Source organism: Ranitomeya variabilis, chromosome 5 (assembly GCF_051348905.1).
Source record: "Ranitomeya variabilis isolate aRanVar5 chromosome 5, aRanVar5.hap1, whole genome shotgun sequence".
Classification (NCBI taxonomy): domain Eukaryota; kingdom Metazoa; phylum Chordata; class Amphibia; order Anura; family Dendrobatidae; genus Ranitomeya; species Ranitomeya variabilis.
Window position 1 is genome coordinate 212254066 of NC_135236.1, and position 20917 is coordinate 212274982.

The 20917-nt window shown below is 42.3% G+C and overlaps 1 protein-coding gene across 2 annotated transcripts in view; it reads right to left on the reverse strand.

Annotated features, from left to right (window-relative positions):
- Positions 1–20917, reverse strand: part of WDR72 (WD repeat domain 72) — a 563678-nt gene that overhangs the window by 384793 nt on the left and 157968 nt on the right. For both annotated transcript variants that reach the window (XM_077263771.1, XM_077263769.1), the window contains exons 6-11: positions 18801–18972; positions 16046–16122; positions 7914–8033; positions 5368–5513; positions 4914–5007; positions 2463–2604 (exon numbers count right to left, since the gene is read on the reverse strand). In XM_077263771.1, coding sequence (XP_077119886.1) covers positions 2463–2604; positions 4914–5007; positions 5368–5513; positions 7914–8033; positions 16046–16122; positions 18801–18972 — 751 coding nt within the window. The remainder of the gene's footprint in view (positions 1–2462; positions 2605–4913; positions 5008–5367; positions 5514–7913; positions 8034–16045; positions 16123–18800; positions 18973–20917) is intronic.

The following is a 20917-nucleotide window of genomic DNA, read 5'->3' on the forward strand; positions in this document are numbered from 1 at the left end:
CTTTTGAGGCAATCACTGCAGTCAAATGATTCCTGTAACTGTCAATGAGACTTCTGCACCTCTCAACATGTATTTTGGCCCACTCCTCAAGGGCAAACTGCTCCAGTTGTCTCATGTTTGCAGGTTGCCTTTCCCAGACAGCATATTTCAGCTCTTTCCAAAGATGCTCAATAAAATTTAGGTCATAGCTCATAGAAGGCCACTTCAGAATAGTCCAATGTTTTCCTATTAGCCATTCTTGGGTGTTTTCAGCGGTGTGTTTTGGGTCATTATCCTGTTGCAAGACCCATGACCTGCGACTGAGACCAAGCTTTCTGACACTGGGCAGCACATTGCTCTCTAGAATCCCTTGATAGTCTTGAGATTTCATTGTACCATGCACAGATTCTAGACACCCTGATCCAGATGCAGCAAAGCAGCCCCAGAACATAACTGAGCCTCCTCCATGTTTCACAGTAGGGACAGTGTTCTTTTTTTGATATGCTTCATTTTTCCTTCATTGAAAAGTTCAATTTCTGTCTCATCTGTCCATAGGACATTCTCCCAGAATCTTTGTGGCTTGTCAACATGTAGCTTGGCAAATTCCAGTCTGGCTTTTTTATGATTTTTTTTCCACAATGGTGTCCTCCTTGGTCGTCTTCCATGAAGTCCACTTTGGCTCATACAATGACGGATGGTGTGATCTGACACTGATGTTCCTTGAGCTTGAAGTTCACCTTTAATCTGTTTAGAAGTTTTTCTGGGCTCTTTTGCTACCATTCATATCCATCTCTTTGATTTGTCATCAATTTTCCTCCTGCGGCCACGTCCAGGGAGGTTGGCTACAGTCCCATAGATCTTAAATTTCTGAATAATATAATAATATACTGTAGTCACAGGAACATCAAGCTGCTTGGAGGTGGTCTTATAACTTTTACCTTTAACTTGTTTGTCTATAATTTTCTTTCTAATCTCCTGAGGCAACTCTTTCCTTTGCTTCCTCTGGTCCATGTTGAGTATGATACACACCATGTCACCAAACAGCAGAGTGAGTATCTGTAGCCCTATATACAGGCCCACTGTAAGGGTTTGCGGAACGCACCGAATATATTTATTGATGTGATTGGTGCGTTCGCAACCCGGGGTCCACCGTGCAGGAAATATCCTGCCGCTTAGTGAATGGCGGCTCAATATGGCGGTATTAACCAGCTCTGTTAGCTTCACAGAGCGGCCGAGAAAGCAAAGCTCTGTGCCCTGTTAACTCTCACAGAGACACAGGCTAACTACCCAGAAGAGAGCAGTCAGTGGTCATGCATGCAAACAACACTCCTCGCCGGAGGTGTCAGCATTCTAGGGGCTTATTTCAGCCGGGTCCATGTATACTCTCGTACACAATCTCCTCGCCGGAAGTGCCAGCATTCTAGGGGCTTATTTCAGCCGGGTCCCTGAACACGTTCACGCATATGACCACAGTGGCACAAAGCATGTAACTTTAGAAGATACTAGCGCATGGCCGTGCGGCCATGCGAGCCTTAAATAGCAGCAGCACGTACAGGACCTTCCAGAGGACCAATGATAAACTGCTACAGAGCCTGTGTACCTACAGGACCTTCCTAGAAAGACCAATAGATTTGGCTGCAGTACCTGAACATGTGACCTTTGATCTCCAGTGAGAGATCTTACCCTGGGCATGCTCAGTGTGTGCAAAGCAGGACTTAGTCCCAGAAAAGCCTGTTTGTCGTAGATCAGTGCAGGGTACTATAGCAGAGCCTGGAGAAGCAGCAATAACCCTTTGCACTGAATCAGACTCAGTGAGACGCTGGGACCGACGTCTTCACTGAGCAGGCTCCACTGCGGCCAATGGAGAATGGGAGACTGCAGCAGACACGGATCGAGACTCCCCCTGTGCAGCAGAGTAAACTCGACTCCTAACACCCACTCACTGATTCCAAGATTGTAGACACCTGTGCTGCTAGTTAGTGGACACAACTTGATTTAACATGTCTTTTTTGTCACATTATTTTAAAGGGTACCATCATTTCTGTCCAGGCCTATTTCATGAGTTTTTTTTTTTTTCTTTTTAATATTGTGGAAGCATGGTTGAAAAGCAATCTCTGACTTTCATTTGTTCATTTTCATAGATTTTTCATTTATTATTACTTTTGTCAGATTCAAGTTATTTCTGTGACCATTGTGGGTTTTTCTGTCATTAAACGAGGGGTACCAACAATTTTGACCACATGTGTAAGTAAAACACATCCTGTTTGTACTAAAAAGAAATCAAAGAAAACAACCAGATAATCTATGGGTGAATACTGAGCAACAGTAATTTAATCAGTAGTATCATTGCTCCGATACATTTAAAAGATATCATATACTGACATGGTAGAAACAATTTTGCTAAAATACAAAAATGACAAGTATTACATTTAAGATTTTTAATACATATTTTTCATTTTGAAGTAGCAAAATATATATCTTACCTAATGGAGAGCCATCAAACTGTGTTACTGGAACATCAGGGATATGCCAGAAGCGGAGCTGCCCAGTCGAATCACCAGAATACAATATTTTTAAAAATGGCTCCTTTCTTTCATTCACAAAACCCATAGTACATGAAGAGCTCTGTACAAATACAGAAACAAGTTAACAAGCAATAAATTAATTATTTTACAGTGCAAAACATGTACCTTCTGCATACATTATTTTATTCTGCCTTCATATTGTGTAGTTTTATAAGCATTAATTTATCTTTGATGTGTTGTTGTTTATGGAATCTGGTTATATGATTTAGTACTATTCCCCTCCTCTGGGCTATGGCGCTAAGGCAGGTGGGAAACAAAGGGTTAACAACTGACTAGTCCCGATGGTTGGAGGTGTTGTGTGAGAACTAGGAGGAATTATATACCTGGGTTGAGTTAGTTATGGAGAGTCTGTAGTTAGTTGCACTAGAATTAAAAGGTTGCCTATATATGAGTGTGTTCAGCAAGAAAGAAAGAGAGGGATAGCAAGTAGTGATGAGCGAGTATACTCGTTGCTCGAGTTTTCCCGAGCACGCTCGAGTGATCTCCAAGTATTTGTTAGGACTCGGAGAATTAGTTTTCATTGCCTCAGCTACATGAGTTACAGCTGCTGGACAGCCTGAACACATGTGGGAATTCCCTAGCAACCAGGCAACCCCCACATGTGCTATGTGCTAGCAGCCGTAAATCATGCAGCTTCAACAAAAACGAAATCTCCCAGCACTCACAAATTCTCAGAGACCACCCGAGCATGCTCGGGAAAACCTGAGCAACGAGTATACTCGCTCATCACTAATAGCAAGTCCAATAAAATAACCAAAATTACATAGAGAAATCTGAATACAGCCATAAACAACTTTGCTGCTTGAGGGACAAGTTGGATAAGAGGGAATCTATTAATTTATGGAATACAGCCAAGGGCCAGAATACAGAGCTGTTTATGGACTTTGGACAGCTAGAGAACAGAGGGCTGAAGTGGCAACGTGTGAGACCATAGGAAGTGGGCTGTGAAAAGAAAAATTGTGGGCCATATTATGGTAATGTAATTTGTTAAATTCAAGCCATTTTCTGCAACCATCAAGTGTATGCCTCTGTGTTACACAGAAGATGTTAACAATAAGCTTTCTACCTCCTATCTATTTCTTTTTCAACAAACTTTATTTGATTTTAACTTTTTAAACAGGGAAGGATAGACAGGGGAAGGGAGGGAGGGTAAAGGGAGGGATACGAGTGTAGGGAAAGATCCCCTATGAAGATAGGGGATACAGGCAATCATAGTACTGTAAAAATTTACAAGATAGATGTGGCATCATAAAATAATACATAGTAGATTTTAAGTAGGATAAACGTTAGTCTAGGAATTGATATGAGTAGCTCTCTTCCTATCTATTTCTTGTGTTATACCTGCTCGAAAATAAAAATTCAATTCATTGTTGTAAAATGGACTGTTTTCTTCCTTGTCTACAATCTTCATTTGGGGTCCCTGAGTAATTTGGGATTAGGTGACCTGAGTACTATGTTTCTCTACCCAACAACACCACACAAACACCCTCAGAAAAACCCGGTTCACTAGTTCCTGGTGTCACAGTGCTACAGTAATACAATATATTAGTGATGCCACAACCATGTTGCTCCTTATACAGTATACAATTGTCAAACTTACACCTCTTTCAATGGCCATATCAAGTTTGGTCTCAGTTTATAACCATATGCTTAGAGTTGTGTCAAATCTATAGAAGCTTACATTGCGGTCCATAGAGGTTCTATATTTCTGTTTTTGCTGCGATAAGTCATAAAACTGCTGAAAGAGGCTAATAATGAATCTGTGAACACAGATGTGAGCAAAACCACATGTGGAAACACCATCACTATACCCTACCAATTGGTTTGGTAGGTTGGTATTGATCTACCTTAGATATATGTTGGCTGGTGTTAAAGTTGACCATTATAAAGTAGGACAGTGCTATATGAGGACATGCATGTCTGGTTATAAAGGGTGCACCACATATACAGCACAATAGATATAAAGGCTCTATTTTATCACTAAAAATGTTCATGCCAATCAGATTTCAAAGCCCCAATCTTCATCCTACTCTCATCTCCCCGAATAGTTACATTATGAAATCATGCAATTACTGTCACAGTGATCACATTTTCAGCCCATTCAGTTTTCTTTGTGTATAATCCACTATTTTTCTTCTTTACATCCTATGGGAGGGTGGTTCTACTGCATGTTACTATAGGTCATCTGCTATGTGTTTGTGTTATGAAAATTAGCCTTCTCTTATATCCACCTTTAAACAAACATTCTACAAAATCAACATAATACCTAGGATCTTAACTCTGGTATACAAGGATTAGCCTAATGGAAGTAAAATATTTAGAGGACTTTTTGAAGATAAAAAATAATACCTCCTCTATCACCCTTGTGGAGCACAGCAAGTGAGGGGTGATTGTTTCTTTTAGTAATCCTCCATCCACCGGATATACACTCTTAGAAAGGCCACTGCAGAAAGAAAGCAACATAAGGCTTTAAAACGACATCAAACATAAAGGTGACTGACAGGGTTAAAATTCTTAGCACCAAAAGAAAAGTTGCAAAAATTGTAACTAATTACTTTTGTGTTCTTGGAAATCATTGCACCATCTGCCCAATCAAGTTCTACATGGGTAATCTTATTTCTTCATCTCCTGCTGCTTCACATAAAGACTGAAGAGTGCCAAACTCAAGCCAAATGTTCTAATGTCAAAGGGGTTTTGTTATGGGTTTTGATCAAGTGTGACAAGAAGGGATTTTGTACAATGCACTTGCAAACTGCTTACTTTGTACCTGGACTTATCATACTCCATTTCTGTGTGAGCCCACCTGTTCAGCAGCTGGTAGATATAGCTGTGCCCATCCTGCGTCCAGATGATAAATCGATTAGCAGCTAGGAACTCACCACCAGCAAAAACCTGGCCATTTTTACAAACATCAGTGCAGAAGAGTGAAAAATCACAGTAATCATAAACCTGGAAACAAAGGAAATGGTAATACTGAGGGCTAGTACATTAGGGACAGTATAAGATATAGCAGAAACATTTAAGTTACAGTATGCATTAATACTAGTGACCTTTAGAAATTCTAATTTGCGTACTTCATCAAATATCCCCCCAAAAGTTAGATTTGCGAGTTGCGACAAATTAATTCACATGAATTACATTATTGAAAAGCCTCTAATTTCCTGACAGATATGTGAAGGCCACAGTGCATTCCCCTTGGAGGAAGTTGAACATGTTTTGAGCTCCGTAATACAAACACAGCCTTTTTAATGTCTAAATGACTTGCACCTATCTGGTTACAGGAAATTTGATGGTAACCAACAGCTTATTTAACAACACACTGCAGTGGCAAACTTTTTAGGCTACCAATATTGTAGAAACGGCCTAAAAATGATCTCTCTTGGGGGAACAAATGCAAGCATTGCTGCAGTTTATTGACATATAGCGTTCAATGAAGAAGCAGTGGCATTTTCACATAATTGAGTGAAACAATTATTACTGTATTGGGGTATAAAGAGCTTTGCGCTTTGCTAGATGTAGAAGTGCTAGCTATTTTATAAGCTGTCCAAAAATTATCCCTTTAATGGGGAGACAAACTGATGTATTTGTGAAGTTGTTCATTTTGTGAAAGAAAATTGCTCTTAATTAATTTAAAAAAATATGGTTTTGAACATTTTAAACAGTTTGGCGCTTTCTGATATTTTTTTCCGTTTCTGACCTGCTTTGTGAAGGGACCAAAATATCAAGAAAGTGTTGACCTTGCAGGAAGCGTATAGTGGTCACCTGTGGTCTGCAAGTGTCCACTATGCAAAAGCTTAACCAATTTTGGAACTTATATTTTTCAGTTAATACTTCAATTCCCAGACAAAAAAAAATCTTAATTGGAGGACAAAATTATCTTCTTAACAGAAAATTTCATTTAAGGAACGCAAAGAATTTTGGTTTAATAATTTTAAAAACAAATTTTTATCACTCAGACCTTCAGTGCGCAGGTTCTCAAATACGGAGAAGTGTTGACTCTGCATGAAGCGCATAGTAGTCACCTGATCATGCATGAAGTTGGCAACCATTCCCTGTGCAAAAGTTACACTGATAAGGAAACAAAGATTTTCATGCTAATATGCCTATTCCACCACTCCAAAAATTTCTGAACAATTTTGAAAAAAATGTATAATTTTTTTATGTTAATTTATTGAATTTCAAAAAGTTTGATTGGATAATTTTCAACAATTCTCACAGTTCTGATTGGGGTGACACTGGAAAAACTCAGCCCAGACACAGTAATTTTGGCCATAATTAAAAAGAAGGCAAGTTTGTCGTATCAAAAAATTGATGCACATAACGCAATACATTTTGGTTGGTTATATGTGAGTAAATATTTGTATGCCTGGTATTTTCTGTTGACATGAACAGGTGATGTCTCTTCATGGGCTGACAGAGTGATGTCATTTCTATTTGATGTGTGCCAGAATGTACCCGGTTTATTTTCCAGCAGTGAAACCTGCACGATGCAATAGATTGGTCCTCTAACAATGTGGAAAAGAATTTCCCCACACGAGAAGCCTGCCTTGCTCCTACCTTGACCAGACATTTCAGGTGCTGTAGAACCTCCTCTACCAACAGCACATCTGGCAATACCAGCTCCAGAGCTGGCTGCAGGAAAAGCTGATTAAGCCCTACAAGAGGTTTTTGATGCATGTCGCCAGCACTGGGTATCGCCAATGCCAGCTGCCTCCTCTTCTCATGACCTCAACTCCTGTCTGGTTCTCAGGTTTATTCAACACAGAATCATCATCATCATCATCATCTATGATTCAGCTGACAGGTCATATATGTGTGAAATGGCAGTAACCATGCCCCAGAATGAACTGACAAGCATCTCTGTACTACTGCACTGCAATGCCGGCTGTCAGTCAGTGCCAGTGGTGTGGTTACAGCCGCTGCTCACTATGTACTGAAGCCATGCTGGCCTTGCCTCTTTGACTGAAAGCCCAAGACTGCCAGGAGAAAGAAGGTTAATTTCCTCTTGGCACCAGGGAGTTCAGTGCAGTCGCAGCACAGCGTCATAACACTATTAGCCAATATCTACATGTTAATAGCATCTATCAGCACTACTTTTAGGTACAAAGGAAAAGATGACTTTCCAGCCAATGTGCTGAACATGAGAGTACCCTTTGTTGACAACTTTTAGAGAGAATAAAACATTTTATATCTCACCATGTAATTTCATGAAGATCAGAAGTGACACTTTATAAATGTAACATCACCATACAGTGAGAAAAAGATGGATATCAACTCAAGCAGTTATTTTAGAAGCTGCTCATGCTGTTACCGTGAGACAAACATACAATATAATAAGAAGATCAGCACCTTCCAGGAACTGGAGCAAATCACAAGCAGTAACCTCTCTGTGTACATGCAGAATCGTACTGCGCAGTAATTCGCCATCTCCAAACGTTTTGATTCTGTTTCATAGACATTTAGCTTTTCCTGTATTGAAGAAAATATTGATATACATATTATCAATTATTGTTTGTTCTTACATATCCATATGCAATGTAATAATGCAACACATGTAATAATGCAACACATGTCTTTAAAGCAAGAAAAATGTTTCCCAATGGATTTGTTTAGACGTCCAAATAATGATATCTTTCCATCAAAGGAATACATAGTGGTAGCCCACGGCAGGTCTTCTCTTCCTCCGTCATCACAAGTTCAGTGGTATCCACAACCCCGGGATGCAGATACCACTGAAGAGAATGAGAAATGGAAGCCAAAAGCTTTATGATGCACCATTCAGCGTGTTCCAATGCATCTGAGACTCCATTCAGTGCAGGCATGATGACATCACTACATTGTGCCTGTAGTGTGGAGCCTCCGCACTCATACTACACAGATTCAACTAGCATACCAGGGGAATAGGGAAAGTGAATAGTGTGTTGCATTTTTTTTTTTTAAAAGGTCAGTAATTCAGTTTACAATTGTGGGGGCCATTGTACTGTGTGAGGGGCTGTGAGGTCCTCATGCTGATTCAGGGATTGTGGGGACTCCCATAATGAGTGTGGGGCTGTGGATGACTCATCTGGAAAGACCACCCCCCCCAAACAAATTATATATATATATATATATATATATATATATATATATATATATATATATATATATAACTTTTAATGCATATGATTAAAAATTATTAAAAGGACTGACAACAAGTAAGCCACACAACACAACGTAGTTAGGGATCATCCTAGACCAACCCTATAAAATTTCTCACCAGTGTTCCTGCCAACCAGCAGAAGTTGGCACCCTATATATGCGATTCTGAGATTGTTTTTTTCATGACATATTGGGCATCATGTTAGTGGTAAACTTAGGTAGATAATTTTTGCGTTTATTTGTGAAAAAATTGGAAATTTGGCAAAAATGTTGCAATTTTCAAATTTAGAATTTTTATTCTGTTAAACCAGAGAGTTATGTAACACAACATAGTTAATAAATAACATTTCCCACATGTCTGCTTTGCATTAGCACAATTTTGGAAATATTTTTTTTTTTTTGCTAGGAAGTTATAAGGGTTAAAAGTTGACCAGCGATTTCTCATTTTTACAACAAAATTTACAAAACCATTTTTTTAAGGACCACCTCACATTTGAAGTCAGTTTGAAGGGTCTATATGGCTGAAAATACCCAAACGTGACACCATTCTAAAAACTGCACCCCTCAAGGTGCTCACAACCACACTCAAGAAGTTTATTAACCCTTCAGGTGTTTAACAACAGCAGAAAAAGCATGGAAGGTAAAAATGAACATTTAACTTTTTAGTCACAAAAATGATCTTTTAGCAACAATTTTTTTATTTTCCCAAGTGTAAAAGGAGAAAGTGGACCACAAAGGTTGTTGTCCCATTTGACCAGAGTACGCTGAAACCTCATACGTGGGGGTGAACCACTATTTGGGTGCACGACAGGGCTCGTAAGGGAAGGAGCACCATTTGACTTTTTGAATGGAAAATTAGCTCCAATCATTAGCGGACACCATGTCACGTTAGTAGAGTCCCTAAACTTTGGAGCTCCCCACAAGTGACCCCATTTTGGAAACTAGACCTCCCAAGGAACTAATCTAGATGTGTGGTGAGCACTTTTAAACCCCAAGTGCTTCACAGAAGTTTATAACGCAGAGCCGTGAAAATAAAAAAAATCATTTTTTTTCCTCAAACATTATTTTTTAGCCCTCAATTTTTTATTTTCTCAAGGGTAACAGGAGAAATTAGACCCCAAAAGTTGTTGTCCAGTTTTTCCTGAGTACGCTAATACCCCATATGTGGGGGGAACCACTGTTTGGGCACACGGCGGGGCTCTGAAGGGAAGTAGTGACGTTTGGAATGCAGACTTTGATGGAATGGTCTGCGGGCATCATGTTACGTTTTCAGAGCCCCAGACAGGGCCGCTCTCGCCATCGGGCAGTTCTGGCAAATGCCAGAAGGGCCGGTGGCAGTAGTGGGCCGCTCGAGTGTGCCGCTGTCGGCACACTCTCCCCGCTGTCGGCGCACTCCCGGCCCCGCATTCAACTAGGTACAGTTGAATGCAATGATGGAGGAGAGAGCGTCTGCTGACGCTTCCTCTCCCATCATTCCCCGCTCTGCCTGCCGCTGACACTGCGGGTGCGCGATGACGTCATATCATCGCGCACCTGCTGTGTGACCGGGCGGGCAGACTGCGACTGCTGAGACCAGAGCCAGAGCAGCGCGGGGCAGGAGGAAAGGTGAGTAGAGTGTTTTGGTTTTTTTTATCAATGAGTGATGACTGGATTGTGGAGCTATTGGGGGGGGGGGGCTGTGCTGCATTCCATTCTATGGGCCTCTGCTGCATTATATTCTATGGGGCTGGCTGCATTCCATTCTATGGGCCTCTGCTGCATTATATTCTATGGGGCTGGCTGCATTCCATTCTATGGGCCTCTGCTGCATTATATTCTATGGGGCTGTGCTGCATTCCATTCTATGGGCCTGTGCTGCATTATATTCTATGGGGCTGGCTGCATTCCATTCTATGGGCCTCTGCTGCATTATATTCTATGGGGCTGGCTGCATTCCATTCTATGGGCCTGTGCTGCATTATATTCTATGGGCCTGTGCTGCATTATATTCTATGGGGCTGTGCTGCATTATATTCTATGGGGCTGTGCTGCATTCCATTCTATGGGCCTGTGCTGCATTATATTCTATGGGGCTGTGCTGCATTATATTCTATGGGGCTGTGCTGCATTCCATTCTATGGGCCTGTGCTGCATTATATTCTATGGGGTTGGCTGCATTCCATTCTATGGGCCTCTGCTGCATTATATTCTATGGGGCTGGCTGCATTCCATTGTATGGGCCTGTGCTGCATTATATTCTATGGGGCTGTGCTGCATTCCATTCTATGGGCCTGTGCTGCATTATATTCTATGGGCCTGTGCTGCATTATATTCTATGGGGCTGTGCTGCATTATATTCTATGGGGCTGTGCTGCATTCCATTCTATGGGCCTGTGCTGCATTATATTCTATGGGCCTGTGCTGCATTGTATTCTATGGGCCTGTGCTGCATTCAATTCCATGGGCCTCTGCTGCATTCCATTCTATGGGCCTGTGCTGCATTATATTCTATGGGCCTGTGCTGCATTATATTCTATGGGGCTGTGCTGCATTCCATTCTATGGGCCTGTGCTGCATTATATTCTATGGGCCTGTGCTGCATTATATTCTATGGGGCTGTGCTGCATTATATTCTATGGGGCTGTGCTGCATTCCATTCTATGGGCCTGTGCTGCATTATATTCTATGGGCCTGTGCTGCATTGTATTCTATGGGCCTGTGCTGCATTGTATTCTATGGGCCTGTGCTGCATTCCATTCTATGGGCCTGTGCTGCTTTCCATTCTATGGGCCTGTGCTGCATTATATTCTATGGGCCTGTGCTACATTATATTCTATGGGGCTGTGCTGCATTCCATTCTATGGGCCTGTGCTGCATTATATTCTATGGGCCTGTGCTGCATTATATTCTATGTGCCTGTGCTGCATTATATTCTATGTGACTGTGCTGCATTCCATTCTATGGGCTTGTGCTGCATTATATTCTATGGGCCTGTGCTGCATTATATTCTATGGGGCTGTGCTGCATTATATTCTATGGGGCTGTGCTGCATTATATTCTATGGGGCTGTGCTGCATTATATTCTATGGGGCTGTGCTGCATTATATTCTATGGGGCTGTGCTGCATTCCATTCTATGGGCCTGTGCTGCATTATATTCTATGGGCCTGTGCTGCATTATATTATATGGGCCTGTGCTGCATTATATTCTATGGGGCTGTGCTGCATTCCATTCTATGGGCCTGTGCTGCATTATATTGTATGGGGGCTGTGCTGCATTACATTCTATGGGGCTGTGCTGCATTACATTCTATGGGGCTGTGCTGCATTATATTGTATGGGGGCTGTGCTGCATTACATTCTATGGGGCTGTGCTGCATTATATTGTATGGTGGCTGGCTGCATTACATTCTATGGTGGCTGGCTGCATTACATTCTATGGGGGCTGTGCTGCATTACATTCTATGGGGGCTGTGCTGCATTACATTCTATGGGGGCTGGCTGTATTACATTCTATGGGGGCTGGCTGTATTACATTCTATGGGGCTGTGCTGCATTACATTCTATGGGGGCTGTGCTGCATTACATTCTATGGGGGCTGTGCAGCATTACATTCTATGGGGCTGTGCTGTATTATAGTCTATGGGGGCTGGCTGTATTACATTCTATGGGGGCTGAGCTGTAATGCTGGATACAGCTGTAATTATATGTTATATAGTCGTGTTACACTCCCCTCACTTCTTGTAGCCTACAAGTGTACAAAGATATTATACAGTCACCATGTGACAAGTGGGCCTGTGTGACTTCAAATGCCAGGGCTGAATTTTAGTCCCAGTCCGGCCCTGGCCCCAGTTGTGCCTAAACAGTAGAAACTCCCCACCAGGGACCCCATTTTAGAAACTAGACCCCCCAAGCAACTTATCTAGATGTGTTGTGACGGTGAGCACTTTTTACCCCCAAGTGCTTCACAGAAGTTTATAAAGCAGAGCCATGAAAATAAAAAATCCTTTTTTTCCTCTAAAAATGATTTTTTTGCCTGCAATTTTTTATTTTCACAAGGGTAACAGGAGAAATTGGACCCCAAAAGTTGTTGTCCAGTTTGTCCTGAGTACGCTGGTACCCCATATGTGGGAGGGAACCAGTGCTTGGGCGCATGGCAGAGCTCGGAAGGGAAGTAGTGACTTTTTGAAATGCAGACTTTGATGGAATGGTCTGCGGACGTCAGGTTATGTTTGCAGAGTCCCTGATGTGCCTAAACAGTAGACATCGCCCACAAGTGACCCCATTTTTGAAACTAGAACACCCAATGAACTTATTTAGCTGTGTGGTGAGTGCTTTTTTACCCCCAAGTACTTCACAGAAGTTTATAACACAGAGCCGTGAAAATAAAAAAAAAATTTTTTCCTCAAAAATGATTTTGTAGCCCACAATTTTTTATTTTTACAAGGCAGAGAGGAGATCAGCAGGGCAGGGGGGAGATCAGAAGGGCAGGGGGGAGATCTGTGTGGCAGGGGGCGATCCACGGGGCAGGGGGGAGATCAGCAGGGCAGGGGTAAGTTCAGCGGGGAAGAGGTAAGACCAGCGGGGCAGAGGTAAGACCAGCGGGGCAGGGGAGAGATCAGCGTGGCATGGGGAGATCAGCAAGGCAGGGGGCGATCAGGGGGCGATCAGGGGGGCAGGAGCGATCAGGGGGTGATCACTGGGGTGGGGGGTGATCACTGGGGGCAGGAGGGGGCTGTCAGGCATGGGGGGCTGAGGAGATGCAGCAGATGGAAAAGATGGAGGTGGCAGCAGCAGTGGGGGGTGATCTCCGGGGTAGGGGGAGGGGGTAATCACCGGGGCAGAAGGGAGAAAGAGGAGGGAGGGGGGCATGGAATCGGACGGTGGGGGAGCAGAGAGCAGCAGAGGGGAGTACCTGGCGGCGGCAATGGTGGCTGCGATGATTGCGGTATGTGGCAGGGCAGCAAGCTGTCAGGACTCTGAACATTTTTTACCTTTTGTGCATTACTGCCCTTTTCCAATATGGCGTCTTTGGTCTCATGTGCACTGTGTCTTCCTGCTATAAAACTCCACCCCAGCCTTCAGTCTGTGCTAGAGTATTCTGCCTTGCATCCAGCTCCTGACCTCTGATTACTCCCTGGCTATACACCTGCTCCTGTGAACCTGTGTGGGTATCCTGCTACTCAGCTCTGAGTTCCTGCTGCATACACAAGTTTCCAGTAATCCTCCTTCATCTGCTGTTCGTGTTTACTTCATCTGCATTTGCTGGACATGTAAGCTGTTTCTGCTTTGCAATAACCTGAGACTATTAACCAGGCCTCCCTGGTTGAGCTAAGATATGATTTGAACTGCCTAATAAGCATATCTATCTGTGCCTGGACTAAGACAAGGATTTATTCGTGTCAAGTATCCTCAAGAATAACTGTGCTTCATAGACTTTCTGGTTGATTGCATTTTCCTCTGAAGTTTCCTATAGACTGCTAAACTGCGTTTATTATTTGCACCAAGTGTTGTGGACTTGAGTTTCTCTCTGCACCTGTTTGAATCACCGTGTGATAATATAGACTTTACCACTTATAAAACTGTCCTGTAGTTGTCTTGTTCCATGCAAAGAGTCTCCTGAGTTATCCCCTATAATTATTACACAAGCAGGCACCTTGCTGTTCAGCTTCCATGGATGGCATGAAGCTGGACAGCGAGGCAGCCATGGTTTTCTCCACCCCTCCACGTCTGAATGGAGAGATAGCGTCATATGGACGCTAACTCCAATCAGATCTGGGGGGGTGACAAAGTGGTCACCAGAGCGATCGTAGCCAAGCGGGGCAAAGCCACCCCCCGGGCTCAAGTACAAGTCCCCTGTTCCTGCAGGTCAGGTGAAATTTCAGTTAACCCTTTCACCCGACCTGCAGGAATGCGATCCCGCCATGATACATACGCTGCGTCACAGGTTGGATTGGCACCGACTTTCATGACGCTTACGCTGCATCATAGGTGGGGAAGGGGTTAAAGCGTTCCAGCGTTATTACCTCTTAAAGTGACAGTGGTCAGAATTGTAAAAATTGTCCAGGTCATTAACGTGTAAACCACCCTGGGAGGTAAAGGGGTTAAAGGACAGTACGCCTCCAGGCAGAGGGTGCAGAGTACACACATCAGCTTTTAGCACAGATCTCTCACAGATGGGTTTTGCAGAGTGCACACAGCGGTTTAAAGGACAGTACTCCCACCTGTGGAGAGTGCAGAGTATGCACAGCAGGTTTTCACAGCGGCTTAGAGGACCGTACTCCCAAATGCGGAGGGTGCAGAGTACACACAGTGGCTTTTAGCATAGTACTCTCACAGGCGGAGGCTGCAGAGTACACACAGCAACCTTTACCACAGAAATAGCACATATAGGGGTTGCAGTGTACATACAGCATTGTGTCCTATCCCTACACTAACAAGCATAATGGGGGTGACACTCGTGATCTGGCCTTCATATGGGCAGGTTCACGTGCTGCGCTTGCCAATCAAAGCCATGCCAATACCTGCTTCTGTTTCATTAATTAATATTCAGTTGCATTGTGGGGGTCCTTCTGCTGTAAGCTGTGCCCTCCTGCAAATATCAGAGACTCAGCTGATCCAACTTCTACTGGCATATCAGATAATACACTCTACCGTACATGAATGCAAATTACAATAAATCATATTATACATATAACCCTTAGCCCGGCATCACACTTAACGTATCAAAATACGGTCCGTTTGTTACGGCCAAAATATGCAGAAAAGTTCCTGAACAGTGATCCGTATTCAATGCGAGGATGCGATTTTTTCTCCAAAACTTATCTGTGTGTCTTCGGTATGGTATCCATACGGCAAGATTTTCTCGCCGGCTTGCAAAATGGACATGGGCTCAAATATTCGTGAAAACATATATACAGTGTGTATATATGTATATATATATATATATATATATATATATATATATATATATATATATATACAGTATATACCTATTCTATGTGTAGACATTTATTTTATCTAATCTATTCTAACCTGTCAGTGTGATTTTACTGTACACTGCGCTGAATTGCCGGCTTTTCTATAGAACACTGGTGCGTATTTCTCGCAAGTCACACGCATGGTCCGTGTGTAATCTGTATTTTTCTCGCCCCCATAGACTTTCATTGGCAGATTTTTTGCGCAATACGCTGACAAACGCAGCATGCTGCGATTTTCTCAGCCCATAAAATACGGCTGAAGGAAGCTGCCCCATAGAGAAACATTGCTGAATTGACGGTCATGTGAACCTGCCCTAATCTCCAGAAATATGAGCTCTGTTGATGTATTCATATTCATGATTATTCAGTTGACAATACTACTGACCTGTATGCTATTCACAGATGATGAGAGGTCCCATACTTTTAGGTCTCCAGCGGTAGATATTGCAATTAGTGAATCTTCTGCAAAAAGTAATATTTTATTTACAGATGTATGAGAATGTGTAAAAACAGTACCATAACAAACTGAATGACAAGGTGTGCACACAGAAAATGTATGTTGTCATTAAAGGTGTATAACAAGATACAGTACTGTGCAAAAGTTTAGGACAGGTGTGGAAAAATTCTGCAAAGTAAGACTGCTTTAGAGGAATTAATAGTTTATTTTTATCAAATCAAAAAATGCAAAGCAGCATTAATGCTTCTAGGTACACTTGTGCACAGTATTTAAAGGCAGGGAGGTTGCTCCAAACATCTTGGAGAACTAACCACAGATCCCTCTATGGATCTAAGCTTGTGCAAATCACTTTATGCAATCCTGCACAGATTTGATGTAGAGATCAGGGCTCTGTGGTGAGATATCTTCAATTTTAGGACTCTTGTATTTTATACTGAAGGTAGAAAAATCCTTTAAGAACTATTCACTTTTTGTGACAGCGGACTTCTAAATCCTTACAGCGCATGCACTGCACGCTGTCAATATACTACAGTATTTCTGCCCAGAGCAGGTGTTCACGTGATTGCAAGTATGTGATTTGCATCCTTCCAGCCTCATTCCAACTAGGCGTGCTCGGCCTCGCTCAGGTCACTTGTCAAAATGTTTTTTGGAATTTACTTCAGCACAGGATACATTGTTAGATCCCTCACACATTTCCTAATTGTTTCTGTTTATTCTGCAAGATGTAACCTCAAAAAGAGAAGGGGCAGTAATGGGTTGATAAGAGCCAGGTCATTGGAGACAGCAATCATTTTGAAGAAAATAAAACCTTAATCAGTGTCAGTCTGAGAAGGAGTGCTGCTGGCTTGTCACTGTATGGAGTTTTTACATTTCTTATGCATCCTTTTTTGTGAAGGGGGCATACAAAAGAAAATTCCACCAAATCCAGACATTTCACCGTGACAGTCTGCCTTACAAAGTGTGCATGTTACAATGTATTTTTTGTGCATCTCTTTTTGCTAGACAAATTTTACATCAGTACATGCCATACTAATACAGGGCTTGTTTTTTGTAATTTTTAGGAAATGTTTGAACTGTGAAAAAAAATAAATAAATGTAGACATTTATAAGGGACTTTTCACCAATTCTTTCATGTTGAAACAGATGCACAATGTAATAGAGGCTTGTTTATTTTATTATGCCTGTTGCAAATATATTATCAAAGTATTTGGCCCCTAATAAGTTAACGTTTTTTTTTCTTCTCCCTGTATGATGCTGACCAATCATAAGCAGGCAGCAACACTCAAAGGCCATAAGAACATGTCCAACAATACAGTAGGTTAGAGCAGGTTCCTCAGTATATGAGATGTATGACAAGCAGCATGATCTCCTGGTCTAACCCCTATATGTCAAAACGACGCATGCGGCAGCCTCCGCATACAGCCGCACGACCTGCGTACCTAATGTTAAAGATAGGTATGCAGGCCGCATGCGGGCGGCATGCAGAAGTAGGCGGAGCTAGCGGCTGAGGTGCGGGAGAGGGCGGGGCTTCACGGAGGAAGTCCGCAGACGTCCGCGGATCAGGGAAACGCAAATGTGAAACCAGCCTAAGAGTCTAATAAAATATTACAACAACCTATGTCTTTATTTCATTAAAATACTTTGTAATAATGTGTGTGTGTTTTATTAACCATTTCATACTATTGTATTAATAATGGATAGGTGTCATAATTGACGCCTCTCCATTATTAATCTGGCTTAATGTCACCTTACAATAGCAAGGTGACATTAACCCTTCATTACCCCATATCCCACCGCTGCCTGCAACATCCTTCAGCATGACCGGTTTGGCAGTGGGTCAGTAATGGTGTGGGGTGGCACTTCTTTGGAGGGCCGCACAGCCCTCCATGTGCTCACCAGAGGTAGCCTGACTGTCATTAGCTACCGAGATGAGATCCTCAGACCCCTTGTAAGACCATATGCTGGTGCAGTTGGCCCGGGGTTCCTCCTAATGCAGGACAATGCCAGACCTCATGTGGCTGGAGTGTGTCAGAAGTTCCTGCAAGATGAATGCATTGAAGCTACGGACTGGCCCGCCCGTTCCCCAGACCTGAATCCGATTGAACACATCTGCGACATCATATCTCGCACCATGCATCAATGTCACGTTGCACCACAGACTGTCCAGGAGTTGGCGGATGGTTTATTCCAGGTCTGGGAGGATATCCCTCAGGAGACCATCCGCCGTCTCATCAGGAGCATGCCCAGGCTTTGTAGGGATGTCATACAGGCACAAGGAGGCCACGCACACTACAGAGCATCATTTCCTTGTCTTGAGGCATTTCCACTGAAGTTGGATTAGCCTGTAACTTCATTTCCCACTTTGATTTTGAGCATCATTCCAACTCCAGTCCTCCGTGGGATATTAGTTGTGATTTACATTGATTATTTGTAGGTTTTATTGTTCTCAACACATCCCACTATGTAATGAATAAAGATTTACAACTGGAATATTTCATTAAGTGATATCTAGGATGTGGGATTTTAGTGTTCCCTTTATTTTTTTGAGAAGTGTATATTGGATTCCTTAGAGATATATCTGATTGTCCATGATACTGCAGTCTCATACAGACATAATACCTATACTCTAAAACTTAGTTGATGTTGGTCATTCTTATAATGCATCATACTGTCTTGACAGTACCTTGAATTCTAGTAGAGTGTACAATGCACATGCAGCTGATCCATTCTGAATACTGAGACTTGAAAGTATGAAGAACTTGCAAGGTCTTTGCATCAATAATGAGGATGTCTTGATAGTGACCACAGCAGAGCAGCCAGCCTTCCCCTGTCATTCGGAATGAGCAATGGTAGTACTGCCAGATATAAAAAAAATAAGTATATTATTAGATAAAATTCTAATATTAAAGTTACACAGCTTGGACCGATAGCTCTCTTCTATCCATTGTAAACAGTGAAATGGCTGGAATGGGTCTAATGATTCAATGTAGAGTTTCCTTTCCTAATTGGGGAGTAATTAGAGCTGCAGCCATAAAGGCGGTCTCTTACGTATATATATATATATATATATATATATATATATATATATATACACAGTACAGACCAAAAGTTTGGACACACTTTCTCATTTAAAGATTTTTCTGTATTTTCACGACTATGAAAATTGTAAATTCACACTGAAGGCATCAAAACCATGATTTAACACATGTGGAATTATATACTTTAAAAAAAAGTGTGAAACAACTGAAAATTTGTCTTATATTGTAGGTTCTTCAAAGTAGCCACCTTTTGCTTTGATGACTGCTTTGCACACTCTTGGCATTCTCTTTATGAGCTTCAAGAGGTAATCACCGAAAATGGTTTTCACTTCACAGGTGTGCCCTGTCAGGTTTAATAAGTGGCATTTCTTGCCTTATAAATGGGGTTGGGACCATCAGTTGTGTTGTGCAGAAGTCTGGTGGAGACACAGCTGATAGTCCTACTGAATAGACTGCTAGAATTTGTATTATGGCAAGAAAAAAGCAGCTAAGTAAAGAAAAACGAGTGGCCATCATTACTTTAAGAAATGAAGGTCAGTCAGTCTGAAAAATTGGGAAAACTTTGAAAGTGTCCTGAAGTGCAGTTGCAAAAACCATCAAGCGCTACAAAGACACTGGCTCACATGAGGTCCGCCCCAGGAAAGTGTTAACCTGCGATTTCTGAGGCTGATGACTTGGAAAAACTTATCCTCAGAAGCAGAGAGTGATGGGGTGCTACACCAGATGACAAGGCCTCCACAGTCACCAGACCTGAACCCAATCGAGATGGTTTGGGGTGAGCTGGACCGCAGAGTGAAGGCAAAAGGGCCAACAAGTGCTAAGCATCTCTGTGAACTGCTTCAAGATTGTTGGAAGACCATTTCTGGTGACTACCTCTTGAAGCTCATCAAGAGAATGCCAAGACTGTGCAAAGCAGTCATCAAAGCAAAAGGTGGCTACTTTGAAGAACCTAGAAAATAAGACATATTTTTAGTTGTTTCACACTTTTTTATTAAGTATACATGTGTTAATTCATAGTTTTGATGCCTTCAATGTGAATTTACAATTTTCATAGTCATGAAAATACAGAAAAATCTTTAAATGAGAAGGGGTGTCCAAACATTTGGTCTGTACTATATATATTTATATATATATATACACTCACTGGCCACTTTATTAGGTACACCTGTCCAACTTCTTGTTAACACTTAATTTCTAATCAGCCAATCACATGGCGGCAACTCAGTGCATTTAGGCATGTAGACATGGTCAAGACAATCTCCTGCAGTTCAAACCGAGCATCAGTATGGGGAAGAAAGGTGATTTGAGTGCCTTTGAACGTGGCATGGTTGTTGGTGCCAGAAGGGCTGGTCTGAGTATTTCAGAAACTGCTGATCTACTGGGATTTTCACGCACAACCATCTCTAGGGTTTACAGAGAATGGTCCGAAAAAGAAAAAAAATCCAGTGAGCGGCAGTTCTGTGGGCGGAAATGCCTTGTTGATGCCAGAGGTCAGAGGAGAATGGGCAGACTGGTTCGAGCTGATAGAAAGGCAACAGTGACTCAAATCGCCACCCGTTACAACCAAGGTAGGCCTAAGAGCATCTCTGAACGCACAGTGCGTCGAACTTTGAGGCAGATGGGCTACAGCAGCAGAAGACCACACCGGGTAAAACTCCTTTCAGCTAAGAACAGGAAACTGAGGCTACAATTTGCACAAGCTCATCGAAATTGGACAGTAGAAGATTGGAAAAACGTTGCTTGGTCTGATGAGTCTCGATTT